At 39.3% G+C, this 27960-nt stretch overlaps 1 protein-coding gene across 1 annotated transcript in view; it reads left to right on the plus strand.

Annotated features, from left to right (window-relative positions):
- Nucleotides 1-27960, plus strand: part of TBC1D22A (TBC1 domain family member 22A) — a 504456-nt gene that overhangs the window by 144004 nt on the left and 332492 nt on the right. The window contains exons 5-7 of the mRNA XM_063446790.1: nucleotides 12786-12856; nucleotides 23620-23748; nucleotides 25597-25659. Of these exons, the coding sequence (XP_063302860.1) occupies nucleotides 12786-12856; nucleotides 23620-23748; nucleotides 25597-25659 (263 nt within the window). The remainder of the gene's footprint in view (nucleotides 1-12785; nucleotides 12857-23619; nucleotides 23749-25596; nucleotides 25660-27960) is intronic.

Here is a 27960-nt window from a genome sequence, read left to right on the forward strand (position 1 = left end):
TCACACAGCCATCAGAGCGTTGCCACGGGTTACCATGGCAACGCTCCGCGCGGCACACAGGCCACAAGAGTTAGAGACAGGAGCTGCTGGAAAGGGAAGTCAGTGTGTGCTGCGGGCCCCCTCTGCAGAGTCCAGCGGCTGGCTGCACGCACAATGCCACCGGACCACCAGGGAATGCGATCTCCCCCCTCCCTGGCCAGGTAAGAAGCAGGAAGTAAAATGTTATAAAATATATATTTTTTTTTAAAAAGGGAAACAAATTAAAATTGCTCCCCCCCCCCCCATTTTATACACACTACATTCACTATACACACTACATGCACTACACAAACAAACACTGCATTCACTATACACACACCGCATCTAATATACACAATCACTACATCCACTGCACAAACACACACGCTCGGCATGCACTATACACATGCTCGGCATGCACTATACACACAAACACTACATCCACTACACAAACACACGCTATGCATGCACTATACACACCGCATCTAATACACACAAACACTACATCCACTGCACAAACAAACACTCTGCATTCACTATACAGACCACATCTAATACACACAAACACTGCATCTAATATACACCTCATACCTCACACAAATGCACAATCTGCATTCACTATACACAAATGCACAATCTGCATTCACTATACACACTGCATCCATTACACATACACCACATCCACCCTACAAGCGCACTCTGCATCCACTACACACATTCTACATCCACTATACACACACACCACAATCAGTACACACAGTGCATCCCTGTTGGTGGACTCGGGGCGGCCCTGTGGGCAGGCCCTGGGAGGCCCCAGACCTTGAGCTGTGTCAGGGGCCCCAAGATTTCTGATGGCAGCCCTGATTGCAGATTTCCTATGCATCTCACGGAGCTGAAATCTGATTGACAGCCAGGGAGCTATTTCTGCCCCTAATTATAAAAGTGCTGATTTCTGTCAAGAAAATTACTGACTTCACTCACATAAAGTACTTCAGCAAACGTTCGTGCTAATGTGTGGAGTGTTACTTTAAATGCATGTGTTTTTTGTGTTTTCACATACATTTTGAAATATGTTGTCTGTTACCTGCGGAACAGCAGAGGAAAAACCATGGATAAGGGTCTCAAATTGGGACTGCCGTACCAGACCTGAGACAGTTGGGAGATATGGAGCAGTGTCTCTGTGGCACAGTGTGGTAGCAGACTGCTTCACAGCTGTTGAAGACCCGTTTTGACCAACACACATATCCAAAGGGAAACAATAACATAACCCACGTTCTTTCCATAGACAAACCAGAGAAATGGACCAGATCTTGTTTTAACCTTTATTTTTCTGTCTCCATTTATTTTATTCAAATTAGCCGTGAATGCCTGTGCAGCCTAGTTACTGTTTCAGCAGGCATCCATTATCAGAGATCCCTCTGTGAATGTGGGTGTCTTGGACTAGTTACATAGTCAACAGTTTGAATAGAGAACATTCTGAAGTCATTCACAAACATCGAATTTACGCTTTTATTTTGATGAAGTGTGTGTGGGGTGACTATTAGTGTAGGTGTCAGTGATGCTTACGTATGTCATAAAAACTACTGAAAGGAAAAAGAAATCTCAGTAATAATAACCTTTAACACATTCTTTATATGTGTGTGTGTGTGTGTGTGTGCATATATATATATATATATATATATATATATATATTTCTGTATGTGTGTATACCAGTGGTTCCCAAACTGTTTAGGTTCAAGGGGCTCTTACTATTTCTATATTTTTCCAAGGCACCCCAAGTCAAAACAATTTTCTAGGTTATGTGTATGGGCAGCGCTGCGGCATATACTGGACCCCTAATCTTGGGAGTGGCACTAGTAGATTATTTAAAGAAACAATCCAGGCACAATAACCACTACATTACGTTGTAGTGGTTATGGTGCCAGTAGTTCCCTCCCACGGTAAGTAGTCAAACTGTTTAAGAACAGTTTGACAATTTACCTGGGGTCTGCCGGTGTAGTGTGGCTGTGTGTGTGTATATGGTGCAATATGTGTGCGTGTGTGTGTGTGTGTGTGTGAGGGATGCAGCGTGTGTAAGGATGTAGTTTGTGTGAGGGGCACAGTGTGTGTTGTACGAGGGGCAAAGTATGTGTTGTGTGAGGGGCACAGTGTGTGTTGTGCGAGGGGCAAAGTATGTGTTGTGTGAGGGGCACAGTGTGTGTTGTGTGAGGGGCGTGCAGTGTGTGTTGTGTGAGGGGCGTGCAGTGTGTATGGGGGGTTAATTGTGTGTATGGGGGGCAGTGTGTGTGTATTTGTGGGGCAGTTTTTTTTGTATAGGGGAGCTATTGTGTTGTTTGGGGTCTGTGGGCGTAGGAGGGCAAGTTAATAAATATATATAAAACAATTTTAACCTTTGCCTGGGAGGAGGGACATTTTCTGCAATCCCTGGTAGTCCTGGTGGGGAAGCCCTGATGGTGAAAGTGAACTAGAGTTCACTCTTGCGAGATTCGGAGCGTTTCCGTGTTTAGAGCTCCCCCGGGTCCTGCTGCAGTTAGAGCTCCCACGGATCTTCTCTCCCTACCTTCCCTGCCGGCTGTCAGCAAAGTGCTAGCGGGCCGGAGAGGGACATCTCTGATCTCCCCTCCGGTCCTGCAGTGCTGGCAGGGGAGAGGGAGGCACAGTTCCAGGTGCTATCATCAAAGCACCGGGAAAATAACTTGCGGCACACAGTATGGGAACCGCTGGTGTATACAATTTAAATTATATGAGCGCACTGGATTTTGTGCGGGGACACCGCTCAGGCATTATGACCGCCTTTAGGGACGGCAAAACGGAGAAACCGGTGGCTAAACATTTTTTAGAAGCTAACCATCGACTCCCGACTTTGAAGTTCACCGCCATCGACCATATCCCCCCACTATCCAGAGGCGGTGATCGCTCTAAAAGTCTGCTCCAACGGGAAACGTACTGGATAAAGACGCTCGACACAGTGCACCCTAGAGGCCTAAACGAATATATATCCTTCCACTCTTTCTTGGACAATCGCTAAATGCTGTCTCTCTCATCTAGTCTTAGAAAATATAATTATCCACTAGGTCTTTATTCTCATGCTCACCTTTATGGCATATATAGGCAGACATCAATTGAATGTCTATATCCATATGATATACGCTATCTCTGGACATTATTCCCATATCTGGTTTCGCTGACCTTTTATATATAATTCTTATACATATGTATATTTATTTCCCATTGCCTGCACCTGTATGTTATACGCTGCATTTACACACCTGTTCCCCATCTGATCTCCTGGGACCTTCACTCTTTGTACATATCCACACTTACCCACCACTTTATTCACACACCATCATCCTCCACCTAGGCTTTCTCTTGGCTTACCCTTTTCCCCCCACTGTGTTCATACACGATTTGGCGTCATTATACGTAGTGTCACTATCACACATCATTTAGGTTGTCCGTTCCTCACATTTAAGACCGTCCACTTCTGCACACTGTCAGGATCCCACACTCCTCCTCTTTTTTTTCTTTTTTATCCTTCTCCTTGTAACATTCACATATCTTATCCATGCCATATTTGGCAATCCACTAGATTCATCACCCGTTTCACAAGCATTCTTGCTTCACGTAGCATATACACCACTTATACATTTTCTACACACTTTACATGCCTCTAGGTCCCTCTGAGAACTTAACATCTCTTTACGCATGCGCATGGTGAGGACGTCTCCATGACTACTAGACGTTCCTCTACAATCTTTATTTATGGCCCATCGCGCTCGCTAACACATCAGACATCCATCTGGGGAACATATTCAGGCTGGTATATAATTCTATATACACTTTTTATTCATTCATAATTGCTAGATCGTCTTCCTTGGTTTTAAACATTTTCGTATCTTTTTCTGTCACGCATGCGCACGCAACGGCTGTTGCCATAGATACATGACGCACATTCTCAATCCTTATTGGATACACACGTTTGACGTCATCACTCCGCGACGCATGCTATGTCAATCACTACACAAGCGGTTACACATGGTGGTGGGGCATCACGGTCACACTGGGGTAAGTAATTTCCTGGTAATTACTTTGGTTATATAAAGACACCATTTCAAGTTTGTTGTTATCTTGATAAAGACCTGCGGGTCGAAACGTCGATCTTCTCACACAGATAAAGCCTTTTTTTTCAACCAAGTCCTTTGGAGTGCTCTGAATCATTGTTCTCTATATATATATATATATAGATATACGACATGTATGGATTTATTCTAAAACAAATTTACTGGAATCCCATGAAATAATATTCACCTATGGAAAATGACTTGCTTTCTTGTAATCTCTGTAAACGCTGCAAAGTGTGACACTTTAGTAGCTGTTACTGCTACAATCTAGAATTCTATGTGTCAAGTAAAATTGTATCGTTTTTTTTTTGTGGAATTGATTCACTAAACAATGGATTGCCAGGAAATGAGAACTACATTGTAAAAATGCTATGGTACATCTTTATTCCCATTTGGGCTATTTTAGTCTAAATTTAGCAGAGTCTAGTTGTGCCATTGGATAGCAAGTGCCAGCCTTTTCATTCTGGTTTTTATCCTTTTGTATTTTATAACTTCTCACAATATCATTTGAATAGATAAAATCAATTCTACCTTTTGGTGTTATTATTCTGTTCCTTTATATTTGCTTAATTAGACATCTTGTAATCTCTTTCTTTCTGTACATGTTGCTTGTTACCTTTTTATGTCACGTTACTTCTTTCCTTTTGATTGTACAATTATTTTTAAGGGAAATTATTGGAGGAAGATGACTGAGAGAAACATTTCCAAGGCACGACTACTGATTTACCTTAAAAAAAATGATCTATCTTTCTTTAACGTTCTCTGTAGATGCTCTGCTTTTTAGTGGTAACGGGAAGAGAAGCTCCACTCAGGAGCATCTTACTCTAGTACATGCTGTCCATTCTTATCCCCGAAACGTCTGTCTAGCAGAGGTTTATGGATCGAAGAGCAGTTCCACTCATTATTTAGGAAGGGTGGACCTGCACTGTAAACCAAAAGCAGCCACACCACCATTTACACATAGCTTGGGCCATAGCATGTGCACAAATCGGCAGAGCTGCTGGACATACATGGTTCGTCCACGTCGCATTTCTCTCTCCTATACACGTACAAGTTTAACAAAATTGATATCATGCAAGGGGCTTTTTGAGAAGAGAGAAATACCGGCACGTGCTAGTACAGCACACAGGCTGCTTTCGTTATTTCCACAGAGCTAACCGCCGGGGAGGTGTTTCTGCACACAAATATAAAAGTGATAATTTCTAAAATGAGTTTTTGTTTTTTCGAATTCATAAATGGTTACTGTGATGGAACTCTTCTGTTCCAACAGAGTAACTCCGCCAGGTCAGCTTTCCTGCTGCTACCAGGGAACTCTGGAGCGCTTCAGACCCGAAACTGCCCTGGGGTTTCTGAAGCCTCTTCCATCTCATCAAACTGCAGCTCTCTCCTTCCAGGCAGGTATCATCCCAAAAAGGCACTTGTGACTTAGTTCTTAACATATCCCCAGGACCAGGAACCAATACAGCCAGCCAACAGGTCCGAAACCTCTATTATTGGAATCCCCAAACCAGACAGGACACACAGTTTCCAATCGATCTGACACAATATTTTAATTACATTTAGGATTAGTCCCTGTGCACATTACATTACACTTATGGTGATTCACCCCACTACATAAACAAGACATAATCATATGGGGAATCATACAGGCACTCATACAACACAATGCAATAATTATAAAGTGGTGGGGAAGACGGGCACTGACAAGAAATACATCCCGTGCTTGCATAAATCGTAAAATGCAAATCTACATGAATATGCAAATTAACGGGACTTGGTATTCAGATTCAGTGCACGTAACTATTTCAAGCTCTTCACAATGAACAGATGGCTTCACAGCCAAATCCACCTAGTTGGTAGAGAGTAACAGCAGGACAGGAGAGCACACAAATAAAAAATATGTGACAAATTAGAAAACTATAATACAAACCCTGCACCTATAATGGGCACAGGGTGACTCAGACATAAGAAACATCTGAGAAATCACAATAGGCATCAGACATACACAAACCCACATTTCCATAACTTCCAACAGCAAACCCGGTAACCCATAATTCCAGCCCAAGGTGGAGCAACTCTGGGAATAGCGTTGGCCAACAGTTACTAAAATAGCTGCCAGAGGGAAGGGCAGAGTTTATCTGGTCCCAGTGATGGTGACTATCGACACAGTTACAAATGTGACAGGCTTAATATGCATAGGGTAATAATGTATCTTTGCCCCATTTCATTCAGCGGCCCTTTGGGGGATTACATGTGAGCTGCAACTTTGGAACGAACTTTCCCATCACACACAGCATGTATTATACTAGTTTATAAACACCTGCATTCATTCCTTTTTAATACCCCATTGTTCCCCCATCCCCTGCTTTCTGATGACTTTTTAGTTGTTCCTTATGCTTGTATTTTATTTCTATTTATTATCTGCATTTTCTAATCAGCTGAGTGTGCATGCTATGGGGCTATGTAGGGAGAAAACCATTAGCTATATATATATATACACATACACATAGTGATATATAGAAACATAGAATGTGACGGCAGATAAGAACCATTCTGCTCATCTAATCTGCCCAATTTTCTAAATACTTTCATTAGTCCCTGGCCTTATCTTATAGTTAGGATAACCTTATGCCTATCCCATGTATGCTTAAACTCCTTCACCGTGTTAACCTCTACCACCTCAGCTGGAAGGCTATTCCATGCATCCACTACCCTCTCAGTAAAGTAATACTTCCTGATATTATTTTTAAACCTTTGTCCCTCTAATTTAAGACTATGTCCTCTTGTTGTGGTAGATATATAAACTGATTATTTTCTTTTTATTACTTTAAACGTCTTTTTCAATGAGTTCAGTAATTTTCCATATGCATTCCATGTAAAATAAGCTGCACATCTGAATAAACCGAGTAAAGGTTGTGTACTTAGTTGCTTTATGCAGAGATGAAAGCAATTCTAAGGCTCGGGCATCAGTGATTTATCTTCATAAAGCCTGTTCAACATATTCTGCAAGTTAACATGGTATATACACAGCAGTCTGCTCCAAATCCAGCCGGTGATTGATTTAGAAGGGATGTCCTTCATATAGTGGCTGAAGTTATCATTTTATTTCGACCTTGCTCGAAAAGTACACCAAGAGTTACAATAAGGTTATATAAATAATAGTTCTGTTTTCCAGCCACGTAATAAGTTATTTTCCCAGTGTTTTTGGCATGTCACAAAAAAACGTATTTGCTACCTTTTGACTTGATTGTGTTGTTTTTTTTGAAGAAGGGATACGTTAGGGGAACAGACGACTTTTTTTTTTATTTCTTTGTTGCTTTTCGGTTCATCTTACTCTGCTTAGACAGAAAATGATTTTTTATTTTTATTTTTGGATAGGGAGATAAATGGTGTTTATGCCTTTTTTTACGCTCTATTACACACCTTCCTTTGTTTAATGTAGTGTGTCGAATCCATGAATATTGATGCGGTATTTCGTTTATTTATTTTGAGAATGTTAATCACAAGGGTTGTCCACTTTAAAATGCTGACAAACGTAAGACCTCATGCAGTGATACGCACCTTTGGGAATCGAGATAGACCAGGGCAGAGGTAGACACCTGGAATAAAAGAAGAAAAAAAAAAAGTAAACTTCCTCCAAAGCGTTTAACGTCTTTATAATATAACAAAGTAATCAATTGAAAGATAAAGAATTCTTTGGGCCAGAAGAGGCTCGCATTTATGTTGCTTATCATATGGAACATCTGCTGTAATAAAGCACTGCTTTCTGCTTATGCAAGAGGGATGATACTAGTAAGAAAGCCATATGAATAGGTACACGACGGGTGGCTTCTGTTCTCTGTGAGTTCTATACAATGAATTAATCAGATTGTTTTCTTTATTAACGCCAAACAAAATCATTCATCATCTAATGACCTGTTTAATCTGCTAATAGAATTCTCATTAGTGGTACTCTCATGAATTTTGATAATAAGGTCTTATTTCAAACAATAAATGATTATGATCGTTTTATTATTATTATTTTTAATTAAAACACACGAGAATGGGGAACCTGGTCATTTATGTTTTATTCTTCCTGCATCAAGGATGTACTTTGAATGCACACAAAAAGACAGACTAATTGACATCTATGTTTTGTCATATAAAAAGGAAAAACATTTTTAACCCCTTAAGGACCAAACTTCTGGAATAAAAGGGAATCATGACATGTCACACATGTCATGTGTCCTTAAGGGGTTAAAGGAGCACTATAGGGTCAGGGACACAAACATGTATTCCTGACCCTATAGGGTTAAAACCACCATCTAGCCACCCTGGTCCCCTCATGCCTCCCTAAATATAGTAAAATCTTACTTGTATTCAAGTCTGCAGCTGCTTACTTAGTCCCTGTTTCCTTTAGATCTGCCCACTGCCTGCTGACATCAGCAGAAGTGGTGGCATGATCCAATCACAATGCTTCCCCATAGGATTGGCTGAGACTGTCAAGGAGGCAGATCAGGGGCAGAGCCAGCACAATTCAAACACAGCCCTGGCCAATCAGCATCTCCTCATAGAGATGAATTGAATCAATGAATCTCTATGAGGAAAATTCAGTGTCTGCATGCAGAGGGAGGAGATACTGAATGTTTGGATGCATTTTAGGCAGCCATGACCCAGGAAGGATCTCTAGCAGCCATCTAGTGGCCAGTGGAGTTATCACTAGACTGTAATGTAAACACTGCATTTTCTCTGAAAAGACCATATTTACAGCAAAACGCCTGAAGGTAATGATTCTACTCACCAGAACAAATACAATAAGCTGTAGTTGTTCTGGTGACTATAGTGTCCGTTTAGCTCTTATCTAGAGCAAAACCTGGTAGTTAATAAGTTGGTAGGTTACACCCAGAGGGGTATACAAATTCACATACTGGCACAATATAACACTTTGACACTAGGTTCTGTACGAAATGGCATGTGAGCTGACAATCTAAAGGGATAATATGCTCTGAGACAAAAGGCAGCAGAGGAGAAAATCCAGTTAACTCGTATGAGGAGCATGCTAATAAACCCAATATATATGCTGTGAGCAGCCGCTGATATGGAAACGGGTAATTGCCAGTGACTTGGCTCAGATGTAGAATTATGGTCTATAAAATAGGGGTTGGTGGAAATGGGACACCGTAAAAATATATATAACGCAGTAAAGTAGTTTAAGCATGCGTGGGATAGGCATAAGGCTATCCTAACTATAAGATAAGGCCAGGGACTAATGAAAGTATTTAGAAAATTGGGCAGACTAGATGGGACCGAATGGTTCTTATCTGCCGTCACATTCTATGTTTCTATGTTTCTATAACTTTTTGTGGAGGCAACTGATTAGGGGAGCACCTATGAAGGGAGAAAATGCAGTATGTTTGAAGTCCGTGTGGTTGATTTTTATTAAAGTAAAGTTATTTTAACTATGTCTTGCCGTCTCTGCAAGTAATTTGCTCAGAATTGACATTAGCCAGCCTGGAGGTCCGGCTACTTTCTGACTCTGCCGGAGGTGGAGTAACACTGCTGAGGGCAATATAAAATATTGGAAAGCTGCGCATACAGATTTAGAGCAGCATGACCACTTCAAATCGCTGAAGTGGTTGTGGTTCTTGAAGTTACTCTTTAAGGTAAGGTTTTCAGACTGGAGCAGAAGAGATGCCTCCCATTTCACCAGATTTATTACCATCCCTCGAACCCCCCTACACCAAGTCTTAACCTCTCGCTTCCCAAAATGGGGTATCTGGTGAGAGTTGTCCAGCGGACGTAAGGCAGTACTGTACCCACAGATCCTGCCTACAGGCATAGCATAGCATAGCATGTCTAACTCGTATATAGATTTGGCAGCTAGTCACTTTTGCCTTTGTTTAATCTTGTTCGTTCTCTCTCTCTATATATTAGGCTGTACCTACATATCTAAATGTGTGCCCAAGATCCCAATGATGCGAGCTAGAATCCAATGCGCATGTTTAACGTACTTTGTTCTTATTCTACACTCTCAAAAACGATTCCTTGCTTCCACTATCCTACCTCTCATGACTTACCTTTTGTAATGCAGGGTGCTAGTGTTAGCAGTGTTCCAGTGGTTACCTCTTACGCCAGTTGCTCTTATAAGCATGCTTAATTTCATGTAGCATTTGTCATGTCTATATAGCAAGCAATATTATGCATGTTTGTAGTTCAACATGTTTACCTATATGTTACTTAGACTAGCATGTCTCTGGGCTAATAAAACTCAGTTATATATGTTTGCACCTTGTCTGTATCTGATTTTTAGCTCGACAGACCAGCCTGGACGCGTTCCAATCCTGTTATCTCTACTATGCTATAAAATTGTGCTATATCCTAGAAATGGCACGCAACGTCAAGCAATTATTCTCATATGTATTCCGTTGCACTTGTGAAAGTTGTTGAGGCCTCACAAGCTCAACCGTATATTTCTATGCACAGCAAAAAAAAAAAATGTAAAAAAAATTTAAAACAAAATAAAATGTTTTTTTCCATTATATTATTAAAACAAAAATAATGGATTTTTATCCAACCGCCTATGTAAAGTCCATGGTATAATGTCATTCTAAAGATACTTTATTAAGAATATTTTTTGCTGACGTCTGTCTTTTCCTGTACATTGTTCCTGTTATACACTAATGAAGGCTTCTACCTCCTGTACGCACTAACTGAGGCAATCCTCCTTTATGACACTGAGACACTGACTTCATTACGGATCAGTACTCCTATAGTTAGTGCTATAGAGTAACCATAGCAACTAGTGTGTGCTGTGCCAGAGAGCAGGAGAACCTTCTCTAGGAGTGTTCTCCTACTCACCTATCAATCTTTTTTTTTTTTTTACCGGCATATGGGTCAGTGCCAAAGAATTGATAGATCGCGAAAGGATCTATTTTTAAAAGGTTTGTTTTTTCTCCTCTCCTAATCTATAGATTTGACATATTGTATAGATGCAATTTGATCTACTGTTACATTTATGTACAATGACAGGTACATTTTAACTCTTCCAGACAAGGGTTGGGAAAATCCTTTGTATTTCTGGTAGCCCATATCCGTTGTTAGTCCTGCTGGGGTTAAGCTTTTGTATTTTGCTAGTGAATATGAAATATGTAAGTGTTTTGGATGCTGAAAGTTATTTATATGCAGCGTTTTCTGTATGGCTAATGCTGTGTGAGCAGTGTTCACAATTTATTTGTGTGCTGGGGAAATTGTCATTTAGTACCTGCAGCAGGGGAAAAGAGTCTGGCTGACGTGTTTATAGTAACATTAGAGTGATCTTGAACCTATATTCCTTGGTTCAAACCCCAAGAGGTAAAGACCAGAATCCTGCTTTCTTTACAACCCTCCATGGAAGGGCATTATTGACCCACCGTACGGATTGCCAGAAGACAAAATGACTATATAATTGCTTATTTTACAGCACAATTCCCATTCTTGTTAAGGACTTAAAGTGCTGTGGTTACAAGATAAGGATTTGTTGGCAAAGCCTCAGTGCATACAATTAATTTCCAATGAAAATACAATAAAAAGTTTATTTATACAGGTATCCAAGCAAAGATCATGGTTTTTCGTCTCTTCTCAAGGAGATGCATAGGACATAAATCAGGGCAATTTGTGCTGTAATGTAAAAATACGTCCCCTTTTCGCAGCTCTGGAAAAAACCCATAAAGTCTTCATTGCTTTTAAGAAGATGGCTTTTGAAAGGAAAGATCCGCTCCCCCTCCCTCACCACCTCGGTTTAGTATTAAATAACATTTCAGGAATATTGAGCGCTTCAGTTTTACGCACACATTGCTATTACGGAACTCTCTCATTGGTTTAGAAGGTTTACAGGAAAACGTTGGTGGTTATTTCCACTTGTGATTGAATCAATTTTAGGAGGTTATTATTTTGTTGTTGTTTTATTTTCCCTTTGCAGAGAGAGCATGTGGTTTTGTAATCATGTTTCAGAAGGAATGAAAATACAGAGTACGTGTTTTTCTTTGCAGCAAATGTATAAACTATGAAATCTCGAGATTACTGGTCACAGTAATTCAGTGTAGTGTGGTTAAACTACTATGGATGATTGGATCTGGACATGCCACGTTTAAATTACGCTTTATCGGTGTGGCAGAGGGTGTGTGGGGTGTATGGGTGCCTTAGAAATCCTCTGTATGACTGATAATCACTGGCTGGTATTGTCTTTGCTCAGTCTATAAAGATATTTAGTTTATGAATGCAATTCACTATTTATATTAAAGTGGTTTGACCAGAGGCTACAGCCCGGACCCTCGCCTGCTGCATTACCCCATCAAACTCTGGACAGCTGACCCTTGCCCAGAGCTTTCAGCCCATGGTTGCCTCAGAGGCCGCTTTCGCGGTTTGAAATTCAGTTTGAATTCTTGGCAAATCACATTTTAGTTAATAATTCTGCTTGTCAGTTTTATTCACTAATTTGTGAAATTCGAAGGGAATTTCAAAGTTTAAAGTGAAATTGCAAGTATGGGTTGGGAATTATTCTTTTTTTCATATAAAGGTATTTTTGCCTAAATTGTAACATTTTAATTTAGTAAATGCCCCTGTTTAGTTTGTTTGCATATTTCTGGCTACTTATAATGGTTTTCTGTTTTTTTTCCCCTGGAATTCCAGAAGAGTTACGAAGGTTGAGTTGGTCTGGCATTCCGAAACCTGTTCGATCCATCACATGGAAGCTCCTCTCAGTAAGTTCAAAATCGTCTACTGTAATAAAATACAGGACGGCGCAGTTCTAACTGTAGCAAGAAGAATCCGCCTGTCCATTATTCTGTATTCTTGTGCTTGATTTAAACTTATTTTAGATGAATTATTTTATTGGGGAAAAGACGCGAGATGAAATGTCAGAAATGTTTAGAAAAGAAATGTGTTAGTTGCCAGTTTGAATCCTTTTAATATTAATGCTTTTTAACTAGTGCCAGTTTTAACAGCTGTAGAGTTCTGGGCTGATTCACTTAGACTGGTCACTCAGGAGAATCTTGTAGACTTTATCATTGAATATTCCTGCACTTAACCTCTGTTTAACAATCTGAGTAGTACACACACACACGTTTAGCTTTGCTGTATTTCTTTTCTCCCCGTAGATAATATGCTCCAGACAAACTTCCCTTTTTTGGTATAAAATCTTGCAAACAAAGCATGCATTTAAATGAGCTGTGCCCATATATTTCAGTTTATTATTCTGTATTTTATTGCCCTTGCCAGTGCCCTCTGATGTGTTTATAGCTTAGCAGATTTTAATCCCAGAGTAAAAAAAGTTTTATTATTAAGTGTGAAAGTCCTATCAATGAATTCATATTATCTAAGAGTAATAGAAGCAGTCTGTTTAATGTTCTGTTATCTGTCTGACGTTCCACATTCAACATGAGATGTATTACAACGTCACTCCTCATTTGCCATTTTGGTTTACGTTAACATGACTGTCTTGCATTTAGCAGTTTAATCTTCATTATTTTGGCGTACTATGGACATGCTCATTTTTCACAACTCCTCTTATTTATTCCTTATCTTAAACCATAACAGCCAAAATCTGAATATACTTAGTGTTTACTAACCATTAGCCATTTGTAACTGCTGCTTATACTTGAGAGAGCATTTCGTTTTAAATATTGCGCTGTTAGAGCGGCAATCTCACTTGTTTACACTTTTTCCCCCCCGAAGATTCTCACTGGTGACATGTTTGCTTTGCTTGCTTGTTTGCTTGCAAGGTAATGCCTGGTGTAAAGACAATCGCACTTACCTGACACTCCTCATCTGTTACTGTATGCTTCTTGTAGACAAAATTAAAAATGATGCTCCATTGGCACTTACACCTTGTGTTGATTTTGCTGAATTGAAAGAGCACGGAGTTAATAGGTTTGACAATGATTTGGAGTGGCTGAATGCTTAAAGCCTCTCATCATACGCTCATACTATCCAAGTATTTGGACGTATAATGAGGAAAGTAACTTTCTCATTATGATGTCTCCAGCAGACGAGGTGGGCTGAGGGTGCCAGGAATCTCATTCATTTTGTTAAACCAAAGACTTATCAACAACTGGAGAGACTTTTTCCATATTCTCCTAGCACTTAATCCACTACGATAAGATGTAATAATACAGTGAATCATCATAATACAGAGAGGCCCATGATCTAATAACGTGTAGTGGTGATTGTGCTTGGAGTGTCCTTATAAAAAAAAAAAAAAAAATGTATAAGGGGGATTTTGCATAATTTGGTAAGCTGTTTGGCTTTATTGTTCCATCCTTGACAAAAATAATTCTGACTAATATTGGCTTTACAATGAAACTGGTGTCATCGGCACACAGGTTCTAAAGCTACATCCTGCCAGAGCAAATATTGAAATAAATGAAATATTCCGTTCTTTTCTCTCTGCATTTACATACCAGGGTTTACATTTTCCAATTGCCATTAGCCATTGGAGACCTCTGGTGAGCATGCCATATAACCCTCTAGGCTTGCACAGGGTATTAGTAGTAAGCCCTCGCTGGTAGCACAGGACTTGAAATTGTAAGCCCTGTATAGATAATTGTACTGAGGCCTCGATTAAGTAAGCTTTCTAAATGATTCTATACTGTTGGAAACAGGAATAAATAATGTATTTGCGCAGATTCCCATAGACTTTAAAGGTGACATCTGTAGATTAATAACTTGGAAACCTTTCTAACAGTTCTGAATAATGTAGAATGGTACATACTTTGGGAACCTAGTAAATAATTCTGGGAGCATAACCCCTGTTCTAAACTCCATTGAGTAAAGCAACAGCAGATGTAATGTTACTCTCACATACATTTAACAAACCACAGAGACGATACAAATATACAAATGAGTCCGTTTAAATCACTATCATACACCTAATAGTACTTTGCCATATTGAACAGAAAATGTTTACCTGTGGTTTTAAAGGAAAAAGGACGTATTTTTATTATTCCGTACAATAAATCCACCCAAAACCCAGGCAAGTAACAACGAGCCAGTGCTCACACACTTTGATATCATGAGCAAGTGATGAAAACAAACCTGTATTCCTAACACTAAGAGTCCCTGTCCCTATTTTAAGGGGTGAAAGGGTAGGTTTTACTTATAGTTTTCCAACACTGACGGTCCCTTGGCACTGCTGACCTCTCCGCCTTCCGCAATATCATGCAAAAAAGGCATGGCCTCCTCCGCGATAACCCAATCCAATGCTCCTCATCGTCATCATGGGGATGTGACTCTAGTGTCCCTTTAATGCACTGTGACCTTCTAAACTGATTTCTAAAAGGTGTGTTGGGCGGGGGGCAGATTAGCAGCTATACTGAATTACTTATTAAACATGTTTTCGTATTAGTAAAACATATTTTTTGTGTGTGTGGAGAAAAAATAAAATAAAATTAAATACGAATTGTAAAAATGTAAAATAAATGCTTGAAACCTAGTGAGTATTATGTGTTAATTGTACAGTACTGACTCTGCTGATTCACACTCTGTCTACTCGATACCTACCATATGGAAAAGCGGATACACTCTGCAACTACATTCCACAGCAACTACCACTGCAGGAGATCTACTCATCTGAACTCGTCTCTTCCTGACATCACCCTCTTCCTCATTGCACATTCTCCCACTTCATCCTCCAAGAGTCCTCATTACTGTCGTACTTGTACCTGCATGTACAACACAGAGGTCCATAACAGAAGGAGCTGTGGGTGTAATATATGGAAGCGAAGAGTCGAAATTTCACAAATGCCAGGAGAATGTGAATAAGTGGCTATTGCACTCTACTACATGTGCTCAGATCTCACATCTTTTGCTTCCCCCCCCCAAAGACTGTTGTAGGCTTGTGTACGGTGTGAGATGAAGTGACTCTGTAGAATGTAGACATTGAAGATTTCTTCAATTAATTAAGCGGGATAGTGGGGAATGGGCTAAGCACTATAAACCTGCTTAATTTTTTTGCAAAGTGAAATTTTGCCGTAGTTACAAATTGGCATTTTAGTTTCAATCTCTGTTTAAGAATACAAGCCTATTAAAAAGTAAACTTAAATCGACACTCCAGGCACCCAGACCACTTCTGCCCATTGGAGTGGTCTGGGTGCCAACTCCCATCACCCTTATAAACTGCAATAATTACCTTGCAGGGTTAAGTCCTCCTCTAGTGGCAGCCACTAGAGGGACTTCCGTGTTCTTAGAACACGAAAAGTGTTTTAAATGACGCTGGGCGTCCTCACGCTATGCATGAGACCTCCAGCGTCGCCGGAATCCCCATAGGAAAGCATTGAATAATGCTTTCCTATGGGGAGGTCTAATGCGCGCGTCCAATGCCGCGCATGCGAATTAGGTCTCCCCCGCTGGCTGACGGCGGGGGAGGAGCATGGGCGGAGCCTGACCAAGCGACAAGGGACATCGGCGGTGGATTCAGGCAAGTCACTGTAGGGGTTTTAACCCCTTCAGCAACTTGGGATGGGGGTTGGGGGGGGGGGGGGGGGGGGGGGGGCACTGCAGGGTTCTCTAGGGCCAGGAAAACAGATATGTCAAACTGGCACTTGAGAGTCCCTTTAAGCAATGCTTTATAGTGAATATCCTCTAAGTAATGGGCTAGTGATTGTTATTAAATGAAGTCATGTGTCAGTATAAAGATCTTTAACATTTTCTGATTAAATGCTTATGCAGGCTTTAGTCTGTCCTTAAGTTTATGAGCTACAAGGTTTTCCTGACTCAGAATGATCTTTACTTGTCCAGAAAGCATGAAAGGAGTTGTAATTTAAATGATCGCACATAAAATGACAAGCACTTATTCAAATTAAATCTGTGTATGGCTAAGGTTTAGGATGGCATCATTTCTGGGTATGTCATGGATCAGTTAATAGAACATTCCTGCTTTCTTAAAATGCTACAAAATGTCAAAAAAGGACAATTCTAGGAATACAATTTGTGTTCGCTTATTCAAACAAGTATTATGGAGATAAAATGTACAGTTTTTCTAAAAATCTGCTCATATTATATTATTGTACCTTTTTTTTAAAGTAATTTTATTATACTTCTGTTCTAGAACTTTTTTCTGCTGTCAATGGTATAATATGTGTCTGTTTATAAATATATAAACACTTTATGGTTCCCTATAGCTAGTACATTTTTCCTCAAGGATTATATTTGATATGACGTATAATAAAATAATTTGTTCACAGACGGCATTGCCCTGAGAAAGATCTAGCACAGAATCTGAATTGACGTTTTGCTCCGTGATATCTCGATTGCCAGATGCGGTATGCACACGGTGTATATGTCTTCAATTGCACAGATTCGTTGCTGTTCTTTGATTCTTCTCCTGTGGTTCCACAAAACGTGGAGGACAATCAAACACGTAACACTGAGGCCGGCTCTGTGACCAGTTTAGTCTCCTGCTCCAAGACTGGCCTCCTGTGGTCTGTTTTGTTAAAAAGGTCATTCCACAAAATATCCTATGAAATAAATACAATAAGCAAATGTTTATAATAGTCTAAACAAAACAAACCTAACTAAGGAGGACGTGTGTAACTACTAAAAAGGGCTTAAGTACTAGCAGCTCTATACACTAGTGTGGAATACCCTCTTTTCCACACATCCAAAAAAACAAGTAGAACAAGAAAAAACCTATACTCTTAGTGGAGTGCCGTAAGTAAAGGGCATAACCTACGTTTTATTTTAACAACTGTGTGTATCAGCTATATAAAAGACAAAAGAATAAAATATAGTGTAGGTGGTAACAAAATATAGAATTATTTTGGAGAAAAATGGAACACCCACATTTAAGAGTGTGTGTGTGTGTATATATATATATATATATATATATATATATATATACTGCTCAAAAAAGTAAAGGGAACACTTAAACAACACAATGTAACTGCAAGTCAATCACACTTCTGTGAAATCAAACTGTCCACTTCGGAAGCAACACTGAGTGACAATCAATTTCACATGCTGTTGTGCAAATGGGATAGACAACAGGTGGAATTTATAGGCAATTAGCAAGACACCCCCAATAAAGGAGTGGTTCTGCAGGTGGTGACGACAGACCACCTCTCAGTTCCTATGCTTCCTGGCTGATGTTTTGGTCACTTTTGAATGCTGGCGGTGCTTTCACTCTAGTGGTAGCCTGAGACTGAGTCTACAACCCACACAAGTGGGTGCTTACAGCCCAACACCATGCAGGATGTTTGGCATTTGCCAGAGAACACCAAGATTGGCACATTCGCCACTGGCACCCTGTGCTCTTCACAGATGGAAGCAGGTTCACACTGAGCACATGTGACAGACGTGACAGAGTCTGGGGACGCCGTGGAGAATGTTCTGCTGCCTGCAACATCCTCCAGCATGACCGGTTTGGCAGTGGGTCAGTAATGGTGTGGGGTGGCATTTCTTTGGGGGGCCGCACAGCCCTCCATGTGCTCGCCAGAGGTAGCCTGACTGCCGTTAGGTACCGAAATGAGATCCTCAGACCCCTTGTGAGACCATATGCTGGTGCGGTTGGCCCTGGGTTCCTCCTAATGCAAGACAATGCTAGACCTCATGTGGCTGGAGTGTGTCAGCAGTTCCTGCAAGACGAAGGCATTGATGCTATGGACTGGCCCGCCCGTTCCCCAGACCTGAATCCAATTGAGCACATCTGGGACATCATGTCTCGCTCCATGCACCACGGTCACGTTGCACCACAGACTGTCCAGGAGTTGGCAGATGCTTTAGTCCAGGTCTGGGAGGAGATCACTCCGGAGACCACCCGCCACCTCATCAGGAGCATGCACAGGCGTTGTAGGGAGGTCATACAGGCACGTGGAGGCCACACACACTACTGAGCCTCATTTTGACTTTTGTTTTAATGTTTTAAGGACATTACATCAAAGTTGGATCAGCCTGCAGTGTGTTTTTCCACTTTAATTTTGAGTGTAACTCCAAATCCAGACCTCTTTGGGTTGAAAATTTTGATTTCCATTTTTTTTATTTTTGTGTGATTTTGTTGTCAGCACATTCAACTATGTAAAGAACAAAGTATTTTAGAAGCATATTTAATTCATTCAGATCTAGGATATGTTATTTTTGTGTTCCCTTTATTTTTTTGAGCAGTGTACATAGGAATACATGTTTTTATTCCCAACACCATAGAGTTCCATTAAAGACTAGTGTTGCCTGTATTTTGAAATAAATAAAAAAAGTTCGCAAAGGAACATAATGAATGCACCCGTCGAGCATTAGAGTCTCGTGTTATTTATTGTGGAATTGTTTTTATAAGGGGAACATCTGTTCAACATTTTTAAGGGCTAATTAAGTTGGCCATGAAAACAATATGGTGAAGACCGTTCTCTTTGGCTACAGTAAATACAAGACAGAAATTCTAAAGGAAGTATAACCACTTCTTTTATTGACACCCAGCCATCTCTCTATCACAGATCTATTGCTCACCAGATGAGCCATAGAAAATGTTCTTTTAATATTTTAAGTGAAAAAAACTTATAATAACTGGAATGATCCTGAATTTTTAGATAAAAATAAAATAAAAAATAGGCCCTGGTATTCGCATCTCACAGTGTTACATGGACAGCATAATGATTCTTCTAAGAAAATATTGGCTTTTGCAAGATGTTTGATAAGAATATCCCTCCTTTTGCCGTAGAGCCTTATCAGCCGCACCACTTGAGCGCAGATATTTCCTCCTATCTAACGTTTTAAACCTCTCGCACAATTAATTATGAAGATGTACGAAGCTTGAGTGGTTTAAGGCATTTAGACTGCTGCCTTCAAGTCCAAGCCAAGAAATTTTGCATGTTTCATAAAGTACAAGAAGGTGCAACTGTGTATTGGCGTATAGAGTGCTTTTGCTCTGTGAAATAGAAAGGGTTTTGCCGTTATTGTAATAAAGACACGCTGAGCATCTCAGAATTTTGCATTTTTAAACTGTTAATAATGTAAAAAGCATGAAATATAAAAAGCTCTATGAAACAAATCAAAACACACGTTAACTCTTTTGTGTCCAGAAAGGGTACCCTAGCTCCTGATATCTTCAAAGTGGCAAACAAAATCCTTGATACAAAGCAAACTTGTAAAATGTGTTATTTAAATCTGTTAAAGGAATACTCTAAAGTTAGAAATGCTAACATGATTTTTTTAAATTAAAGTGTTCCCCCCCCCCCGCCTGTTTAAATTATTGCCCCCTGTAAAACTTAGAGATCCTCTGTACCCAAAAAGTACCTCAACTTGCTTAACAGTCTATAAAAGTGCCCGGACTGTGACTCAGACCGCCATGGAGGTTCTCGCCCCTTCTGTTCTGCTAAGAAGAAGCATGGGATTCCATACCCGTACTTGCGGTTCCGTCACAGAGGCATTCCCAGTGAGAAGCAGAGAATTGGTGTATTCCCAGGCAAAGACTGAAAGTATGTGCTGGGGAAAGAGTGGGAAGCTTTCACAGGCTGCAGACAGCAGGCCTGCAGCTTTTGCATATTGTTTTTTCACATTCCACAAAATAAAACATGCAAAAAATAATACATGCATGTTTTCTTGCGGGTATATCTGCTAAAACACATTTCAGTAGTGTGTTGATCAAGGTAAAACTTACCTTTAGTTCGTTGCTATGCTTGTCTTGTCGCTCCATATTCAATGACGATGTTCTCAGCCAATCCAATAGGGAAGATGTAAGCTGTAGTAGTGCTGATGTTTGGTGTGTCCCTTTAACATTACTTATTACACTCCAATGTCCGACTGTCTATTCACAGCACCTGCAGGTTGCTTATTGTGTGGCAATGACATCCGCATTCACCAACTACTGTAACGGTGTTCACAACAGCTGCAGGTTGCTTGTCATGTAACACAGGTAACAGCTGTGTCTACAAATTTCACCAACTACTACTCATGTTTGATTGTTGTATGTAACTTCCTTATCGTATTTTACACATTATGCAGAAACAAAGTTGTTTCCTGGTACTAAAGCTCCCTATAGTTCCCTCCTCCGTCAAGCCTCCCCCAACTCCCTGTGGTGTAGAAGGGGTTAAGAAACCTTCTGTCACTTACCTGAGTCCAGCGCCAGTGTCCCTCGACACTTGATTGGGCTTCGCACATGCAGAGCGTGAGGACGTCCAGCATCAGTCGACCAAAAGTAGACCCTCACAGGTAATTATTGCAGTTTATCAAAAGCTGCTGTAATTACCTTTGCAGGGTGTAGGGACCTGGGACTATGCACCCAGACCACTTCAATGAGCGGAACTGGTCTGGTTGCCTACAGTGTCTCTTTAAAGGGTAAAGCTAAATAAATTGGGTATTTTCCAGGAAACGCATAACTCAAAGCCAGGGGAGGTGTGACTAGGGCTGCATTAACAACGTTATTGAATGCCTTAAAGGCAGAGCATTGAGCAGTGAGACTTCAGGGCATGACCTATACACCAAAACGGTTTCATTAAGTTAAAGTTGTTCTGGTGCTTAAGTCCTTTTAAATTGAAATATTTTCTAGGCTTTTTCTTGTAAAACACATTATTAAAAATAATACAGTCTACCTAAACTGGCCATGAAATTTTATCTATGCTTAAATCTGTCTATTATTTAGTATATTTATAACATCACTCTTATTATGCGTGTGTGAGAAATACACATTTTTATTACATGTATAGTGTAACTTATCGCTGTAACGCAGTATAACTGTTCTGTGAAACCACAGTTCGATAGATTCTGAATATAAATGTATTATTTTGACATCAGCTGATTAATCATTAGTCGATAAGGAATAATAATTCCTGGAATAATGGGCAGGAGGCGTAGAATAATTTATAACATATATATGAATCCAGAACACCTCTTTAGCACCGAATGTTAAGCTGCGATGTGAAATGTTTCAGCACTTACATCATGTTACACCTATGTTTTCGCTCTTCTGAGTTATGTTCCTATTGACTTCTTATTACGGATGCTCATCATTTATTTATAAACCACCAAATATATCCTGCAGATCTCTACAATGGAGAAATATCCATAAAAATGACATGTAGCCTTACAGAGACTGAAAGGAAGAATGTTTTGCTCACTTTTACTTACGTTCTAGAGGACAAGGCAGGTAATTGATGTGGGACATGTAAGTGCTCTAAATGTGACGTGTGCTTACAGTCCTGAGACGCAAAAACGGCAGAAGTGTGCAATGAAAATAGTGTTAAAGGAGACGTAGCCTTGAAGTTGGCAATCTAAGACAGAGCAACAGTGGAGAAGGCTGGAATTGACTGAACTGTCTGTTTAAAGAAAGTAAAAAGTGTTTAAAATCTCTAAATACACGTCTACCATATTGTGGCCAAACTTGTAATTTCACTTGACACTGCAAGGTATTCCATATTAGATGTAATTGACATATACGGTATATAGAAAAGCACAGCATACCAGTTTCTTCAGTAACGAAAGAAAGGAATCGTGAAGCAGCGAGACTTGGTACACAACTAAACAGTTGACTAATGTGGATTCCATGAACTATAGGCTACTTAGACACATTAAAACAAATTGTAGCAATCATATATACTTAAATATTTTACTATACATATTAACAATTTAATTGAGTTTCTCTTGATTGGTAGAGATTTTGTTTTTGAAATAAGAAATATGTCCTTTCACTTGTATTTTTGGCACTGAGCTAAAATTACTGGAAAAAAAAACAACTAGTTTTGTTTGAAAATGGATTGATACAGACTGGTTGGGGGAGAAATTACCCTAAGTCTCTTTTGCACCACAACCACCAGAATGAGCTGTTCTGATACTGTATTTTGAGTTCCTTTAGGGAGCTGCGGAAGAATTTACTGGTGTGGAAATGAAATCCAAACATTTGAATTGAAACCTGAGTAGGCACTTTAAGTAAAATCTGTTTTTCTCCAAATATGTAAAAAGATTAATTTAAGTTCAAGTTCAACATCAGTAATGTGTTATACATTTTTCGCCCCCCTACCCCCCCCCCCCATTTCTGCAACACATTTTATTCTTGTCTTTTCCCCCCCCTCTTTCATTCATTTATTTGGGTAACAGTCCACTGGAGACTGTATAGGCTTCAGCTAGCAGTTAATACAGCAGGAGATAAAACTTCTAAAGTAAACACACTGTGCTGTAAAAAGTAAACCATTTTTCCATGGAGGATGTGTGGATGCATAAATAAACTGATGTAACCCCTAAATGGCAGAGAATTGAGCAGTGGGATGGGGGGGAGGCATGATCTGTATAAAAAAATATTGCACCATGAACCTAAAGTTGTTTTGGTGCTTAGTGTGTTTGTTTATATGAGTCTGAACTGCATTTTGTTTCTTTATTTGCCACATTATCACGGTTTTCTCAGATCTCAAACACTCTTTAATTTGGAATAAAGTTTATTTTTCAAAATTAAGATTTTGGTTTTAGTAAACCAGTTTTATTGTTTCTGTATTTTTGAATGATTAGCATATTTTGTCTGTAATCTAAAGCAAGGCTTTCTTTGAATACGTAGGGTTACCTCCCAGCAAATGTGGACAGAAGGGCCGGCACACTGAAGAGAAAACAAAAAGAATATTTTGCTTTTATAGAACAATATTACAATTCCAGAAATGAAGAGTCCAATCAGAGCACCTACAGACAGGTAAAAAAATTACTTCTTTTTTTTTTTTCATGTTGCTGATTCCTTTGCATTCTTTGAGAGATGACACATCGGGGACAAATTCCTAATGCCATCACATTTGTGTCCTTACTTCAATCTGCGCATGGAACCTGTTTTCAAGTACAAAAAGGATATCCTGTTTAGTTTCTTATCTCCTCTTAATAAAGTTTAGGTTATGCCATTACGGTATAATATTGTATATAGATGATAGCAGTAGGTAGTGCTTCATAAATCCCACTTATTCTTAGCAGTATAAGTACCGTACGAGATGTATTGTACTGAGAAGTCCAGCAGATCCGCGTAATATTTCCTGAACGGTGCTACGTTTGACACTTTTTTTATTAAAAGCAGAACAGATGCTGAATGTTCCACTGCACCTCTTACTACCTTAGGCAAAATGTCTAGTTAGTTTGGCGCAAGGCAATGGACTTTCTGGATCTCTCATCAATATAAAGCGGAGGTTGATGGCTTCCACACCAGTATAGTCTGTACTGTGATAGCTTTTGCATGACTTTCAGTTTACTTGCTAAGCAGAGCCTCAGAAATATGCTTTCATTAACATGTTACGGTCCATGGCTGTTAAAATTATTACAAATTAGGGAAGTGGTCTCATGTTCTTGTGTGTTCTGGTGACTTTAACCCGACTGAATAATGGAATTTGTTAGAATGAATTTAAGATATTGTAAAAAGTAGGCATGCACATTTGTATTATTAATAATGGCAAAATTACTCAATTTAGATTTGCAATAATTTAGTCAGAAAAATAATACAAAAACACTATGGAAGGAATGACCGAATGTCTGAATGTTATTTGGTATTCAGTCATTACAGCGAGCAAGCACTATCTACTCACTGTTTAGCAGTCCCCAACTTGCTTCAAAGCGAGTGGGAGCTTGGGATGGTGTAAAACTTGTATACCTCCCCTATACTATCTACTCACTGTTTAGCAGTCCCCAACTTGCGTCAAAGCGAGTGGAAGCTTGGGATGGTGTAAAACTTGTATACCTCCCCAGTACTATCTACTCACTGTTTAGCAGTCCCCAACTTGCTTTAACCCCTTAAGGACACATGACATGTGTGACATGTCATGATTCCCTTTTATTCCAGAAGTTTGGTCCTTAAGGGGTTAAAGCGAGTGGAAGCTTGGGATGGTATAAAACGTGTATACCTTCCCTGTACCCTGCTCACCATGCCGCAAGTAGGGGCATGTCTGCTAAACGGCTAGCAGCTGGTGACTGCCTGCTGTAATAAAAAAACATTGCTCTTTGTTTTGTCAAATTGTGAAATATTGGATATGTACCAAGAAATAAGTAGGCATATTGCTAATTCAACATTGTAAATCAAATAGTGTGCAGAAATCCTTATATATTAGTTACAATATATATTGTATGGGATTATAACACGTGTCCTGTTTATATGTAATACAATTTAGATCTTTTACATAAAAACAGGTCTCATGTCAATGCAGTTTACAGAGTACCAATGAAGTGTAAATGGGAGCATATGCAAATTGATTACTCTAAAAATAGAGGTGAACTACTGTTTGTTAGTACAGTTTAATTTTATAATCGCAATAAATATTCAGAAAGTCACCCGGCTCATAGATGCTTGGAGGAGTAAAATAAAGAAATAAAAAAAACTCAAAACATTAAAATCACGAAGGCGGAAAGCTATGATTTATAACAAAACTGGCAAAAATAAAGCAAGTGTTCTTCTTTAGACATTTCTTATTGCTAGTACTACAACCGTTACATTAAGAAAACAGATGGAATGATCTTTGTATTACTGTGCTTGTTTACCTCTGATATATTTATATATTTGTATTTACAGATTCATATAGATATCCCTCGAATGAGCCTAGAAACATTAATTCTTCAGCCAGTAGTGACAGAGGTAGGTACATATGTGTAAATGACCCTGCAGCATTGCTAGTGTCCTTCAGACAGCTGAGATGAAATATCATAAGAGGCAAAACAAAAAGTATATCATCCCCAGCTTTTCCCCCATTAATTCCCTTCCCTTCCAATCCCATGCTCAAACAAACCCTCTGCATTTATTTAATTAGCCCTGAAAGCTCCCTGTTCTTCCCCATGCATAAAAAAAACAAAACAAATTATCTGTCTCACAAATACTTTGTGTTAGAAAAGTAGATTTATTATTGTTGATATTATTATTTGTACACCCACATGACACTATTAGAAAATTACATAGCTGGAAATGTAATTAAAAATGACTTTTTTTCATATGTTCATAAACTGGTATTTTTTTTGTCTTTTGCGTCATTGCTAAAATTTCACACCATCTCTAAAACATTTTTTTTTCTTCCTTATATAGCTGTAACACTTGAATACAAAGATCAATATATTTAAAATTGTAAAAAATATTTAAATATATTGAATTTTTTATAATTCTATTATTTATTTTTTATCTCTGAGCAGTGATATATGCACAAGATCACTTTTCAGATTTAACTTGTCATAGCACCATGTACAAACAAGGGCAATGAAACATGGTAACGCTAAGGACTATTCCCATCCCAGGAGTCGAACCCGGGCCGCCTGGGTGAAAACCAGGAATCCTAACCGCTAGACCATACAGGAAGCTCAGTTATATTATCCGTAAGGAGGGGGTTATGAATGTAAAGGTTTTCATTTTTTTTTTCTGCCCAATATGGTGGGCACATCTGATATTCCTCCTCATCATCCTCCTCAAAGGATAACTGTAGGCACTATAACCTCTTCAACAAATTCAAGTTGTTTTGATACTTGGATTCCGTGGACGTAAGGTCCTCTTCAACAAATTCAAGTTGTTTTGATACTTGGATTCCGTGGACGTAAGGTCCTCTTCAACAAATTCAAGTTGTTTTGATACTTGGAGTCCGTGGACGCAAGGTCCTGCATAGCTACTAAACAGTTCACTGAGCAAACAGTAGACATTACCTGTCCCTGGCAGCCGACAGCCTGGCCTATAATGACAATATAACGGAGGTGGAACATTTTATATTCAGAGATGAAGTCTAATTATATTTCACCTGTTTTACCCATTAGCAGTATAGATCAGGTGAAAAAAAAAAGAATAGATGCACAATATTATGGTATCTAGAGCTAGTATTGGAGACCGAAATCTGTGACTTTGCTGGTACGGGTCTTGACTGGACTGATGCCATGTGCTCTTTGGGGAGCAGTGTCAGAGTATGCCGGTATCTTACTGTGTAAAAGCCACAAAACAAAAACCTGTTTCTGTGCGATGCAATGTTTTCTTTCCTCCTCCTGTTGTGAAAATATATTGGGGTGCTGGTTTAAACCTTTTTATGCTGTACATTTATAATTTTGTAACTGAATACATGTTGCAGTCTTACTTACAATAGATCTATATAGTAACTGTGTTACCTCTTATTTTGTTCCCTTACCATTTGAGACCCTTAGTTCCTCAGAATGGGCATAGGTTTAAGAAATCTCCCGCAGAGAGAGATTTAAGTCTCTTTGAATGTTAATGGATGCATGAGCCAGATAATTACCAGCAGTTGCACTTCACGGAAGAGAGATATGATTCTAAATATTTACCATTGAAGTGGAATAGAAATAATATCTCTTCTCCTTGTGATTGACACATACATCAGCTTTTGTCATGGTCGATGGAAACCTTAACCATTCTCTTTGTTAAAATGTGCATGCATTTTAATAGTTAATGCGTCTGCTATGGGGTGTTGGGTAGATCTGAATGGTTACCTCCTGCCAAGTCACCTGGTATTTGCTCATATTTAAATATATACAGCCGTCGTATGGTAGTTGATGGAAGCCATCATTTACATTTTATATAACTGTCTATATCTTTCTTTTTGTCTTTCTATCTGTGTGTGTCCTGTTTGTTTTGAATAATCTATTGTAACAGTTTAATCGTATCTCTTTATTTTTATCTCTTAATCCCATCATCTTTTTTTTCTCCTATATCTCCCTTTATCTCTCAATTCCTCTATTTTTTTATCACTCTAATTTCTGTCTCTCTTTCTCTTTATCAGAACCTTTATGTTGACGTTGCAGGTGTTTAAGTTCAGTGAGTTCAGTTGTAACAATGATGACTATGTAAATACAGTGGGACTCGGTTTACAAACGCCTCGGTTAACATAATCTTCGGTTTACAAATGAAAATCCATAGAAAATAATGCCTCGGTTTACAAATTGTTTTTTGCAATAC

Source organism: Pelobates fuscus, chromosome 3 (assembly GCF_036172605.1).
Source record: "Pelobates fuscus isolate aPelFus1 chromosome 3, aPelFus1.pri, whole genome shotgun sequence".
Lineage (NCBI taxonomy): Eukaryota > Metazoa > Chordata > Amphibia > Anura > Pelobatidae > Pelobates > Pelobates fuscus.